This window comes from Piliocolobus tephrosceles, chromosome 21, assembly GCF_002776525.5.
Source record: "Piliocolobus tephrosceles isolate RC106 chromosome 21, ASM277652v3, whole genome shotgun sequence".
Lineage (NCBI taxonomy): Eukaryota > Metazoa > Chordata > Mammalia > Primates > Cercopithecidae > Piliocolobus > Piliocolobus tephrosceles.
Window position 1 is genome coordinate 12,465,251 of NC_045454.1, and position 12,196 is coordinate 12,477,446.

The 12,196-nt window shown below is 54.8% G+C and overlaps 1 protein-coding gene across 1 annotated transcript; it reads right to left on the reverse strand.

Annotated features, from left to right (window-relative positions):
* Window positions 1-2,009: 2,009 nt before the first annotated feature.
* Window positions 2,010-9,191, reverse strand: FOSB (FosB proto-oncogene, AP-1 transcription factor subunit). The gene is made up of 4 exons (XM_023182349.1): window positions 8,484-9,191; window positions 6,249-6,569; window positions 5,897-6,004; window positions 2,010-4,637 (listed from the first exon to the last, which is right to left on the reverse strand). The coding sequence occupies exons 1-4, from the start codon at window positions 8,607-8,609 to the stop codon at window positions 4,176-4,178; spliced, it is 1,017 nt and encodes a 338-aa protein (XP_023038117.1). The 5' UTR covers window positions 8,610-9,191; the 3' UTR covers window positions 2,010-4,175.
* Between the last annotated feature and the right edge of the window lie 3,005 nt (window positions 9,192-12,196).

Sequence of the window (12,196 nt, forward strand, 5' to 3'; positions counted from 1 at the left end):
GCTTCCCAGTGCCCTGAAGAAAAGATCTAATCTCCTTAGCCTGGGAATGTCTTTATAATACCTGCAGAAACTGGTCTCTACTAACCTCTCTCTCCACACCTGTGGCTCCAGTCCCCATGAATCTCTAAGCTTTCTCTTTTTGTTTGTTTTTGTTTTTTGAGACGGAGTCTTGCTCTGTTGCCCAGGCTGGAGTGCAGTGGTGCAATCGCAGCTCACTGCAACGTCCATCTTCCAGGTTCAACCAATCCTCCTGCCTCAACCTCCTGAGTAGCTGGGATCACAGGTGCCCACCACCATGCCTGGCTAATTTTTAGCATTTTTTTTTTTTTTTCAGTAGAGACAGGGTTTCACCACGTTAGCCAGGCTGGTCTTGAACTCCTGGCCTCAGGTGATCCACGCTCCTCAGCCTCCCAAAGTGAAGGGATTACAGGTGTGAGCCATCGCACCCAACCCTCTAAGCATTCTCAATGTATCAAGCCTTCTCCCCACCAACAGATCTTTGGCTGTGCTATTTTCTTGGCCTCGGTCTTTTTCTGGTTCTTTCTATACTCTATCCTCATCTAGGGCTCAGCTCAGCTCTTCCTTCCTCCAGGAAGTTTTTCCCGACTCCCAGTCCAAGTTAGGTGTCCCTGCTCTGCTTCCCTAGACCCATGGGCTCCCCCAACCCCATCCACTTTAGGTTGTCCCTGACTGGGAACAGGTGTGTGTCCCCTAATGGACTGTGAGCTCCACAAGGGCAGGACCTGAGGCTCAGTCCCTGTAGTGCCCCCAACTTCCAGCACAGTTGGGTAGGTGCTTAGCACATATTTTTCGAATGAATTAATAAATGGATTCCACCATGACAACTTCCCTTGCTTATTCATTTACCAAAGCGTCTGAGCGACCACTGGACCCTCACCTCAATTCCCAGAGGACTTGCTGTTATGCAAGTAAGAGAGGGCTTGGATTTTGCAATGGAGATGGCTCCACTCTATCTCTAAACAAAGAAATGGTCATATATTTGCTTCTGTCAGTCTTGGGTTGGCCCCAGTCGTGGTCATATGGAAAACAAAAGGAAACACATCTTCAGTGTAAAATAATCGTTTTTTTGTAGTTGTAGTTTGTAGAAAATCCAAGATGACTCCTCATTCCTAGCCTGAGTGGTCTTTAGCAGTTTGCTGTGCAAGTCTCTCAAGATCGTCTTTTTTTTTTTTCTCAACATAGTGATATGGGTCGAGGTCGGGAGAGGGGGGGGGGTCTCACCATGTTGCCCCATGCTGGTCTCGAACTCCTAGCCTCCAACCTCGGCCTCCGAAAGAGCTGGGATTACAAGGGCAAGCCACTGTGTACAGCCGATTAGTCTTCTTGTGTGTATAGTTTATCTCCTTAGCAGCTGTCTTTAACCCATAGAGCATACAGGCTCCATCACTAAGAGACCTCTGTGACCCCATACCTGCAGGCTCAACTTCTGACCCATTACTTTTTTTTTTCTTTTGACAGAATTTTACTCTGCCACCCAGGCTGGAGTGCAGTGGTGCGATCTTGGCTCACTGCAATCTCCATCTCCTAGGTTAAAGGGATTCTCCTGCCTCAACCTCCCAAGTAGCTGGGATTACAGGCGTGCACCACCACACCAGGCTAATTTTTGTATTTTTTGTAGAGACAGGATTTCACCATCTTGGCCAGGCTGGTCTCAGACTCCTGACCTCAAGTGAGTCGCCCATCTTGGCCTCCCAAAATGCTGGGATTACAGGTGTGAGCCACTGCGAGGCCCCTTACTTTTTCTAGTAGGAGGCACTGCCTGTGCGTGCAGGAAGTTCTCATGACTGTCTTCCTTTTATCCTGCTGTAGACCCATTGACTAGAAGGAGTTCCTGCAAGGGTGTGTGTGTCTGTGTGTGTGTGTGTGTGTGTATGTGTGTATGATCTCTGTGTATGTGTAGTCCTTCAACAATCTAACTTCACCCTCTCTTACTAAAAGGAAGCCAGCCAATGGGTGTCAGGAGGAAATAAACACCGCAGCCTGGCGAATGCGTTTTTAAGAGCTTTTTATTGGCAACAGTGCAGAACCAGGGCAGAGGGGACGGCCCATCGCCAATCTGCCCCAGCCCCCCGGGGTCAGGTGCAAAATACAAAAAGAGAACCACAAATACAGCATGGGGTCGGGGGGTCGGGGATTCATTGAATTGTGGTTGGCAGGGGGAAGCCCTGCTCACACTCTCACACTTGCACCCAGAATTGTCAAAGATACAGATTGTAAAAATCTACGATCCCTCAGGCTTACTCACAAAAAATAAAATCTCATGTCCCCAACGAACCCAGAGTCAGATGACAGCTGGAGCATCGGCAGGGACAGTCAGAAAGGAGATAAGTGAAAACGGTCAGATGGACACAGGCAGGGGAGAAAAGACAGAGGGGGAGAGACCATCAGGAACAATCAGAGGGGCCGAGACGATCAGAAAAGGGTCAGCCTGAGACAGGCTGAGCCAGAGTTTCTAGAAGCAGTTTCCAATTCAACGGCTCGCTTTGAGGGCCAATGTGACCTAGGCTGAGGTTGCAGAAGCGCTCACACACTCACGCGCACGCACACACACACATCCATATATAATATATTTATTTATACATAATAGATATAATTGCCTTTCAGAAACCAGGAAAGGGATAAATAGCTACGGAATGGGTCTGGGATCAGGACAGGAGACGCGCAACAAGCGGCACGTGGAATGTTTTTCATGCAGCACGGATGGAGGGCGGCGTGGTCCACCCCCTGATATTAAAAAATATAAATTTGCCTCGTAAAGAAATCCTCATGAGATGAAGCGCAGGGAACGGCAGGGTGGGAGAGCCAAAACCAGCGTCAAGGCTAGGGGGACTTGGGCATGGAATCATGAGATTCCAGCCCCTTGAGTCTGGCAGTCCAAAAATATTGGGGGTTTGGGAGTACCAAAGCCTCAGCTCTGAAATCTTCTCCGGAAAAATGTCACACCCCCTCACTCCCTTCCTAGAGAGGATGTGGGGGGCCAAGGTGTGGGAGAAGTTGGCGTCCTAGGCTGGGGATCGGTAGGGGGGCCTTAAAGAAAAAGGCCAGGGCTGAGGGTCCTGAGGAGAGAGAGAGAGGCCACGTGGATGGAGGACTGTCACCCCCTTCTCGGCTCTGTCGCCCCCTTGAGTCTAACTCACTGTTGAGGGGAGGAAGAAGGGGGATGGACGGAAGGGAGACCGAGGAAAGGCTTTCGGGAGTGGGGGCATTATCCCTCTAGAGGGGTGCTGCCCCACCCAGCTGCACCCCACAATCTGGCCAACTCATTTCACAGTATAAATCACTCCAGCAGGACGGCATCACAGCACCCCCTGCTGCCTGAAAGCAGAGCGGCCCAACGAGGAAGGCCAGGAGGGCCGGCTGGCAGGGGGCAGGGTCTCGGGAGATAACACTGTCATGAGAAACAGGGCTGGGGGCTGATTTCGGGATGGGGAGCCTTAGGAGGCCAGCAATGCCAATCAGAGCCAGTTTTTCTGGGAGGGAGTGGCTAGACAGTGAAAGAAGGATGTTCACATTTCAAAAGAAGTCTGGTCGGGGGATGAGATTATTCTAGGGGGGCATCGAATTCCCTTTAAGGGGGGGCTCACTTCTGCCCATAGTAAAGAGGATCTAACCCCATGGAAATGTGGGATCAATAAGCTAAGGTCAGGAGTGCAGGGGAAACCAACCTAGGCACCCCAAAAAAAAGGGTGGGTGTGGGAGACATCGGGTGGGGGGGTGGCATTTTTCCTTGTTGAGCCTCTCTGGAGAGGACTGCAGCCCACCCCACAGTCTACCTCCCACCCCCGTCCCTTCATCCTCACACAGGACTGCCCGAAGGTGGGCGTCACCCCACCCCCCCTCCCCACCCATCCCCAGAGCTTGGGTTGAGGTCAGGGACCCAACAGACAGCTGGGGGTGTCCATCCCCTCCCCACCCCCTGTCCCCAAAGTCACCAGCTCTCTGGCCTCGCCGGGGCACAGAAACAAGAGGCAGAACAAAACACAAGGAATCCTCCTGTCCGATGGCAGTGGCGCAGTGGCCGCAGAGGGTCAGACGGAGGAGCCAGGGAGGCCACACGCCCGCTTTGTCTCTTCCCCTCTCTCTCCTGCTCCTCCTCCTCTTCCAAGTCTCTCTCCCTCGTGTGTTTGTTTGTTTGTTTTGTGTGTCTAAAGAGTTCACAGAGCAAGGAGGGAGGGCGAGTTCAGGGGATCGGAAGGCTGGTCACTGCCGCTGGTGCGTTGGGCGCCGGCGAACGCGGAGACCTCCGGGCAGGTGAGGACAAACGAAGAAGTGTACGAAGGGTTAACAACGGGGAAGGGGTCGCCGAGGACTTGAACTTCACTGTGTGTAAAGAGAGAAGCCGTCAGGTTGGGGGGTGCGTCTTGGCTGGTCTGGAAGGGCAGGGGCGGTGGTGGCGGGGGCGGCAGCAGCCAGCTGAAGCCATCTTCCTTAGCCGGTGCTGAGCCCGGCAAATCTCTCACCTCCGCCAGCGGGCCCGGCCCAGGCCCCTCTTCGTAGGGGATCTTGCAGCCCGGTTTGTGGGCCACCAGCACAAACTCCAGACGTTCCTTCTCCTTTTGGAGCTCGGCGATCTCCGACTCCAGCTCTGCTTTTTCTTCCTCCAACTGATCTGTCTCCTGAGGCCGGGGAGGCCAGGTCACAGAAGAGAGGGAGGAAGGAGAAAAAAGCTTGTCAGTGACCGGGAAACTTGGGTCATGGCTCCCCTGGACTTGCTGCTGGAAGGCAGTCCCAGGCTGAGAAAAAAACACCCCCTGAGATGGAGTCCTGGTGGCCATGGGAGTTGGGGCAAGGGTCTTGCCTTCTAGGAGCCTCAGTTTCCCCCGTCTATCCAAAGGATGGTAGGGAAGGGGCCAGGTTTATGGGGAAGTCTCTGGTACGCAGGAGGCACTCAGAGGTTTGTTGAATGAATGAACAATCGTTATGTGGTTGGTTTTGTTTTGTTTTTGAGACAGTCTCGCTCTGTCCCCCAGGCTGGAGTGCAGTGGTGCAATCATGGCTCACTGCAGCCTGGACCTCCTGGGCTCAAGCAATCCTCCCACCACAGCCTCCAGAGTAGCTGGGACCACAGTGGTGTGCACCACCATGCCCAGCTACTTTTTTTTTTTTTTTGTAGAGACAAGGCCTCCCTGTGTTGCCCAGGCTGGTATCGAACTCCTGGGCTCAAGCAATCCTCTTGCCTTGACCTCTCTCAAAGTGCTGGGATCACAGGCATGAGCCACTGTTATGTGTTTTTAATGTGTTTCCTTCTATTACCCCTCCCTCTCTACCTCCCATGGAAGAGATCAAGCAGAGAAGGAAAGTTGACAATTCCCTTGTTCCCTCAAGGAGTAACAGCTCACCCTGCAGGCATACAGTAGAGAACTCTCAGACCAAGGGAGGACGTAGGAAGGGAGTGGGTTTTGGGGGATGCCACCAGCACCAGGAGAGCTGTGGGTGGCTAGGGCAGGAAGTGGAATAATTTCATTTCATAGGCTTTCCAGAGTGTTAAGGGTAGAAGGAGCCTGGGAGATTTGATGTGGGTTTGGAGAGATGGAGAAACTGAGGCAAAATGTGTTGTTACTTGCTGAAGACCAGATGGGAGAAATGATGGGAGCGCCCCTCTCCTCAAGGGCCCCATGTGGCCCCTCGGGATGAAATGAAGGCTAGGAGAGTAGTGCATGGGGTCAGGAAATGGGGGGGACCAGGAGTTGATTTAAGTACATGGGGGTCTGTGTTTGTGCCCTGGGCTACCCCATCTGGCCACACCAGTAACCTAGTTCCATATGCGGAATGTCTAGTTCTCAACCCAGGACAAGGGTACAAGTGGAGAGGGGGCAAAGAATGGGGAGAGAGCTCCCCTCAGCATCCCCTCTCCCACCCGAGGGCCTGTCCTCACCGCCTGGAGTCGGTCAGTCAGCTCCCTCCGCCGGTTCCTGCATTTAGCTGCTGCTAGTTTATTTCGTTCCCGGCGCACCCTTCGCTTCTCCTCTTCCTCTGGGGTGAGCTGAGTCGGGGAGATAGAGGCCATGAGATTTGGGGATACAGCACTCCTCCACCCATCCCAAACCTCTACTTCTTTCAGAACCCCCAGGAGCCAAAAAACAAGCCTCCAGTCCTCGCTCGTGTAGCAAGGATCTTGGGGTTTCTGTAACACTGAGGCCTTAGTGGAGTCCCCTTCCATTCATAAGAAACTTCCTGCCTCTCTTGCTTCCACCGACCCAGGCCAAGTTCTGATGCCCCTTACTCACCGTCTCTTCTCGGGGTCTCCTTGGCCGGGCTCGGGCTGGGCGGGCAGGCCCAGGCCCACTGGTGGTTCCGCTGGTGGAAGGCCCACCACTGCCACTCGCTCCGCCACTGCTGTAGCCACTCATGCCTGGCGTGGAGTAGCTGGTTCCCGGCATGTCGTAGGGATCGACGACCGGGGGCTGGGAGGCCAGTGGCTGCCCCTGGGACTGGGCCATGGAAGAGATGAGGGTGGGTTGCACAAGCCACTGGAGGTCCTGGCTGGTTGTGATCGCGGTGACCGTGGGCACGAAGGAACCGGGCATTTCCCCGAGACCGGCGCACTCCTACGGGGTGACACATACACACACAGGCGTAGACACACAAACAAAGACACCAACACACACACACCCAACACACATAACACACACCGACCCCGTGAGTGAGCACAGGGTGAGCGAGTGTGGATGTGTGTGTCACAGGGAAAAAGCCACGACACCCACCCTTCCACTACACCGTGACGCAGTGGTTAATGAGAGGATTTCTGCTCAACTGGCTTCTACCTCCTCCTTCTTCCTCGGGGAAAGGTTGCACGGTTCCAGCGGGTGGTGAATCACACCCCGGGTTGGTGACTCTTAGGTGTGGGGGGTGGAGAGGAGGCTGGACACAGCCGGCTGACAGAACCCCCGGGACGGAGCCACAGCCACACACACAGCCACAACACCCCACCCCCACCCCAGAGGCAAGGGGAGGGAGAAGGAGAGGCCTTAGGCCAAGCCTTCCTCTACACTCACACACACACACACACCCCTCTGCGCGAGGTCCCATGTAGGGGCGGGGGTCCCAGTCAAAAGGGTGTTTGGGGGACGGGCCTAGGAGTTTAGAACAACGTTTCAAGTTACTGTCTCTTTTCAGAGTGAGGCTGACGAGTGACAGTTTAGGCTGAACGGACAGGTAGAGAAAAGTAACCACCGAGGCTCCCTTAGATTGTCGCGGTAGGGGAATGGTGCGGAACCCGAGCCCCCAAGCTTCAGCAGCGCTCATCTCCCCCCTCCCGTAAATGGACTCCGGGAACTGCTCTGAAGGCTTAACTACTCTCTCGGGGGGCGTGGTGAGGGAAGGGCTGGCTCGCCGGCCAATCAGCGTCCTGGGAACCCAGAGGGGGCGGAGCTCCTGGAGACCACCTGGCTGGTTGCCCTTCGGTTCGCTGTTCTAGTCCTGTCTTGGGACACACTGGAGGAACCGGGCATCCGGAGCAGAGGGAGTGGGAATCTGTCTGTGAGTGCCTGGAGAAGAGGGTGACAGCCACCGTATCTCTCCAAGAAACGCCGGCACACAAGCAGACACCCCCCGCTCCTGAGAGCCCAGGGACCAGATCCCCGCAAGGGTCTCGCAGATCCATTGGGTCGCAGAGAGCCGCTCTTGTCACGACAGGGATCCCCTCGCTTTGCCTCTAGAGGCGCGGAAAAGAGACCCAGCCGCCAAGGAACCACGGGTTCCGGGGACAGAGAGGGGGAAGGAAACTGCACCCTACAAATAGGAAGGGAAAGCTGATTGGCCAAGGCGTGCGCCCCGGCGGCCAATCGAAACGCCGGGCTGCCCCCTCCCTTAGCAACGTGGCCCGGGCGTTCCAAAATAGAACGCTCCCGGGACGTCAGGGGCGGGGCGGACGAAGGGGGCGCCGCGCGCCGTGCGTGCCCCGCGTCAGACGGAGGATTCCAGCGCGTCAGCCGTTACGCACGGGTCCCCCGTTACGTCTCCGCGCAGGAGGCGGAGGCAGCGCGGCTGAGGGTTCGAGGCCCCTCTTCCCGATGGGTGGAGGGCTACCTGGCACCGAAGTGAGCGCTCCGAAGAAGGAAGAAAGGAAAAGAGACTACTGGAAGCTTCCCCGGGATTTCCCCCACCTGCCTAACTGCGCTAGCTTCAGGTCTGGAACCCGAGCAGGGGGCAGTCCCGGGGCCAGCTCAAAGTTCTCAGCCCCGCTACCGCATACACGTTGCACTGAGCGGCACATTCCCCACCCCACCCCCACCCGCCCCAAAGCCTACCCTCCCTGCCGCGTTCCCTCCTTGCGCTCCACGCACGCAACCAATTGCAAACATCGCCCGACTCTTTGCAGTTTGCAAAGTGCGCTGTGAGCCTTTTCCATCTCAGATCTAGGGTTCTGATGCGTCTTTATGTGGCGGTTGGGGGTTATTCTTTTCACCCTTGACTTAAAAAATAAAACCTACAAAGCAGCACCCCTAATATCAAAAACTTACCTGGGAAGCGGTGGCGGTGGGTGGACTGCCGAAAGAGTCCACCGAAGACAGATATTGAGACTCGGCAGAGGGTGAGGAACTGCACCGGGAGCCGGAGTCGTAGTCTCCGGGGAAAGCTTGAAACATTTCCCTGGGCACAGGGGGGGCCCTGTGACCACGCTGAGGTCGCCGGGAAGCCAAGGCTATGGCCGGGTTGGGGAAGTAAGGTGCGAGTCCGGGGTGACCCGTGGGAGTCCCGGGTGAGCTGAGCGAGTCCTCAAAGTACGCTGTCTGGGGAAGCTCGGGGAAGGAGCAACGTCCCGTTCCAACAATGGCAAAGTTTCTGTGCAGTCTCCCTGCGGTGCCCAGGCCCCCACAGGATGCCGCTGTACCTCCTGAAAGTGCAGGCTCCGTAGGACCCAGGGGCGAAGGAGGGGTTGCTCCCCCAGGGGCAGAAAGCGCTGTCCCGCTGTACAGAATCAGCTTCAGCTACGGTCTCCTCCACGCGTCCGGCGGGTCCCACGGGGGGAGGGGAGTAATAAGACGAAAAAGTAAGTCGGTCCTCCAAAAGAAAATGAAGAAATATCTAGAAGAATCTTTCCAAAAACTTTCTCCCCGGAAAAAAAAAGATTAACGAAATTTCATAACCCCCAAGAAGAACCACAATAATCAAGTTTCCAAGTCCTGGTTCCGCGTGTCCCTGCAGTGGCCGTAGCTCTGAGTCTTATGAATGAAGCACAGACCCGCCAGCCTGTATTTATATGCCCGGGACCCGCCCCCCTGCTTACGTCACCCGCCCCTCGCTGAACAAACTTCCCCAAATCTCCGGACCCGCCAAATCGAGTCCCGCACCGTCCAGCAAGAGGTCTGTTCTAGACTCGATCTGGTCACTTGCATGACCCTCGGGGCCCTGGGGGTCTCGGGGGCTGCGTTCCGGGCCCCTCGGCGGGAGGGGATCCCGGCCCCGCCTCTCCGGAGTTCCTGTGACGCAATTAGCCATATAAGGAGCTCGGCCGGCGCGGCGGAGTGTTTGTTTGGTATCCTAGCAATGACGTCAGAGGGAATCCCTCGCTCGCTCGCTCGCGCGCGCGCCCGCGCCCCGCCCGCGCCTGCGCAGTGCCACGCCGCCCCGGGGGCTGGTATTAATAGGCGCTTACACTAGCCCCGCAGGGCCCCCTCTGACCCGGGCAGGGAAGACCCCAGCCTGCAGGTCCCCCTCACCTCTGGCGCCCCCACCCACCCTGTTCTACCGCTGGTGCAGCGCCCCCGTTCGAGAAGAAGAGCAGATCTCTGAAAGGAGACCCTGATTAGTGTGGTGTGGTCACGTAGGTGGGGAAACTGAGTCCCGAGCGCGCTGTCATGCTCAGGTGAAGGTGGAGGTAATGGAGGGATTCCGAGGCTCGTCCTGGTTTCTGTCCTGATTCGCTGTGCGAGCTTGGGAAATATTTTCCCTCTCTGAGCTTTAGCTTTAGGCTTCCCGGCTGGGCAAAGGATGTGTGTCTTGGACCCGGCTGGCCTCCCAGGTCTGGCGTTTGGGAGGGATGAGGGTTTGGAGGGGATGGGAAATGAAACTTAGGGAGAAGCCTCTCTTCTGATGGTGTTGGTAGCCTCTCTTCCCACCTTTTAATCCACCCGGAGTCAAAGAATGTGTAAGGGGAGAGGATATTATTATTAATTTTAATAACAATAATTAATGCCTTGTATTTGGCACTTACCAAGCACAGCTTCTGTGCTATGCCTTTCAGTACAAAATTTGTAATCCTTAAAACAACTCTGGAAGGTTAAGAGAGAAAAATCTTCATTTTCTAAAAGAAAAAAATGATAGAGAGGTTAAATGACTTGCCCAAGATCCCATCACAAGAAATTCAAACTTAACAATTGGCAAACTCCAGATTTCCTACCCTTTCCATTCTTTCTATTTCTTTTCTGATTTCTGAGACCCGCCTGGTTGGATGAAACTCCCTGAAAAACCTGAGTCTGGGGTTTGTTTAAATGATAATGGCAGTATTAGTAGCTTCCACTTGTCAGGTTTTTTTTTTTTTTGAGACGGAGTCTTGCTCTGCTGGAGTGCGGTGGCGATATCGGCTCACTGCAACCTCCGCCTCACCTTAGCTTCTGGAGTAGCTGGGACTACAGGCGCGGGTACAGACGCGGGCCACCACGCCAAGCTAATTTTTATATGTTTAATAGAGACGAGGTTTCACCATATTGGTCAAGATGGTCTTGAACTCCTGACCTCATGATCCGCCCGCCTGGGCCTCCCAAAGTGTTGGGATTACAGGCGTGAGCCACTGCGGACAGGCTGTCAGGTCTTTCTAGGCTTTACAAACTCCCTCTTACTGCTGTTAGGGTGTACTGTTGCAATCTAGGCTCAGAAGGGTAGAACTGACTACCTGAGAAAATCTACTTAGCAAATGGGGTTCAAGAGTCTGACGTGTTTTTTTTTTTTTTTTTTTTTTTTTTTTTTTTCTTTTTTTAAGATAGAGTCTCACTCTGTTGCCCGGGCTGGAGTGCGGTGGCACGATCTTGACTCACCGCAGCCTCCACCTCCCGGGTTCAAGTGATTTTCCTGCCTCAGCCTCCCGAGTAGCTGGGATTACAGGTATGTGCCACCACACCTGGCTAATTTTTGTTTTGTTTTGTTTTGTTTTTTGAGACAGAGTTTTGCTCTCGTTGCCCAGGCTGGAGTGCAATGGCACGATTTTAGATCACTGCAACCTCCGCCTCCCGGAGCTATTCTCCTGCCTCAGCCTCCCAAGTAGCTGGGATTACAGGCATGTGCCACCATGCCCAACTAGTTTTTTGTATTTTTAGTAGAGACAGGGTTTCTCCATGTTGGTCAGGCTGCTCTCCCTCCCAATCTCAGGTGATCTGCCCACCTTGGCCTCCCGAAGTGGCGGGATTACAGGCGTGAGCTATGGCGCCCAGCCTAATTTTTGTATTTTTAATAGAGATGGGGGTTTCACCATGTTGACAAGGCTGGTTTCAAACTCCCAACCTTGGGTGATCTGCCCACCTCAGTCTCCCAAGTGCTGGGATTACAGGCATAAGCCACTGTGCCTAGACTGACTCAGGTATTTCTGATGCTACAGCTTAAGCACTCTTAAGCACCCCATGGGAAGGCTGCCACCAGCTATTTCACAAACCTCAGAGAACCCAGCACTTACCCACCAGTGCACAGCCTGGCCCAGCCCTGGGTACAGAGGAAGAAGCACTTTTAAAACATTGGATTTCACAGGTTCAGAGAGGGGCAAGGCCTGTCTCAGGGCCACACAGCAAGCCTGTGGCAGAGCCAGGGCGATGGTTCTTAATTTCCAGGGAGTCCTGATTCCCTGTCCCAATAGTAGGGAGGGTGTAGGGAGATGTGGAAGGCTAGAGGGACGTGGGGGGCATAGGCGGAGGTTCAAGTTTCCAGACAAAAGTCCAGCCTCAAGCCCACCCCCTGCCCTGTTCCCCCACGCCCCCTCTGTCTGCCATCAGCCAGGAGGGAGGGACAGAGACTGGGAGATGACACAGCAGCCACTAGTAGTCAGTGACTCGGCCCCAGCATCAGACAGGGAGTGACCCCTCGTTCTTCTGTCCCATCCAAGCCCCTCATCTCCTCCTCCATGGAATAAAGGAAACATACAAAGACCTACCTTGGCTGGCCAGAGACTCACACCCGACACAGGTAACACGGGCATCCACGCAGCCACCCACCAGATCACACGTGGACGGTCACCCACAGCCACATA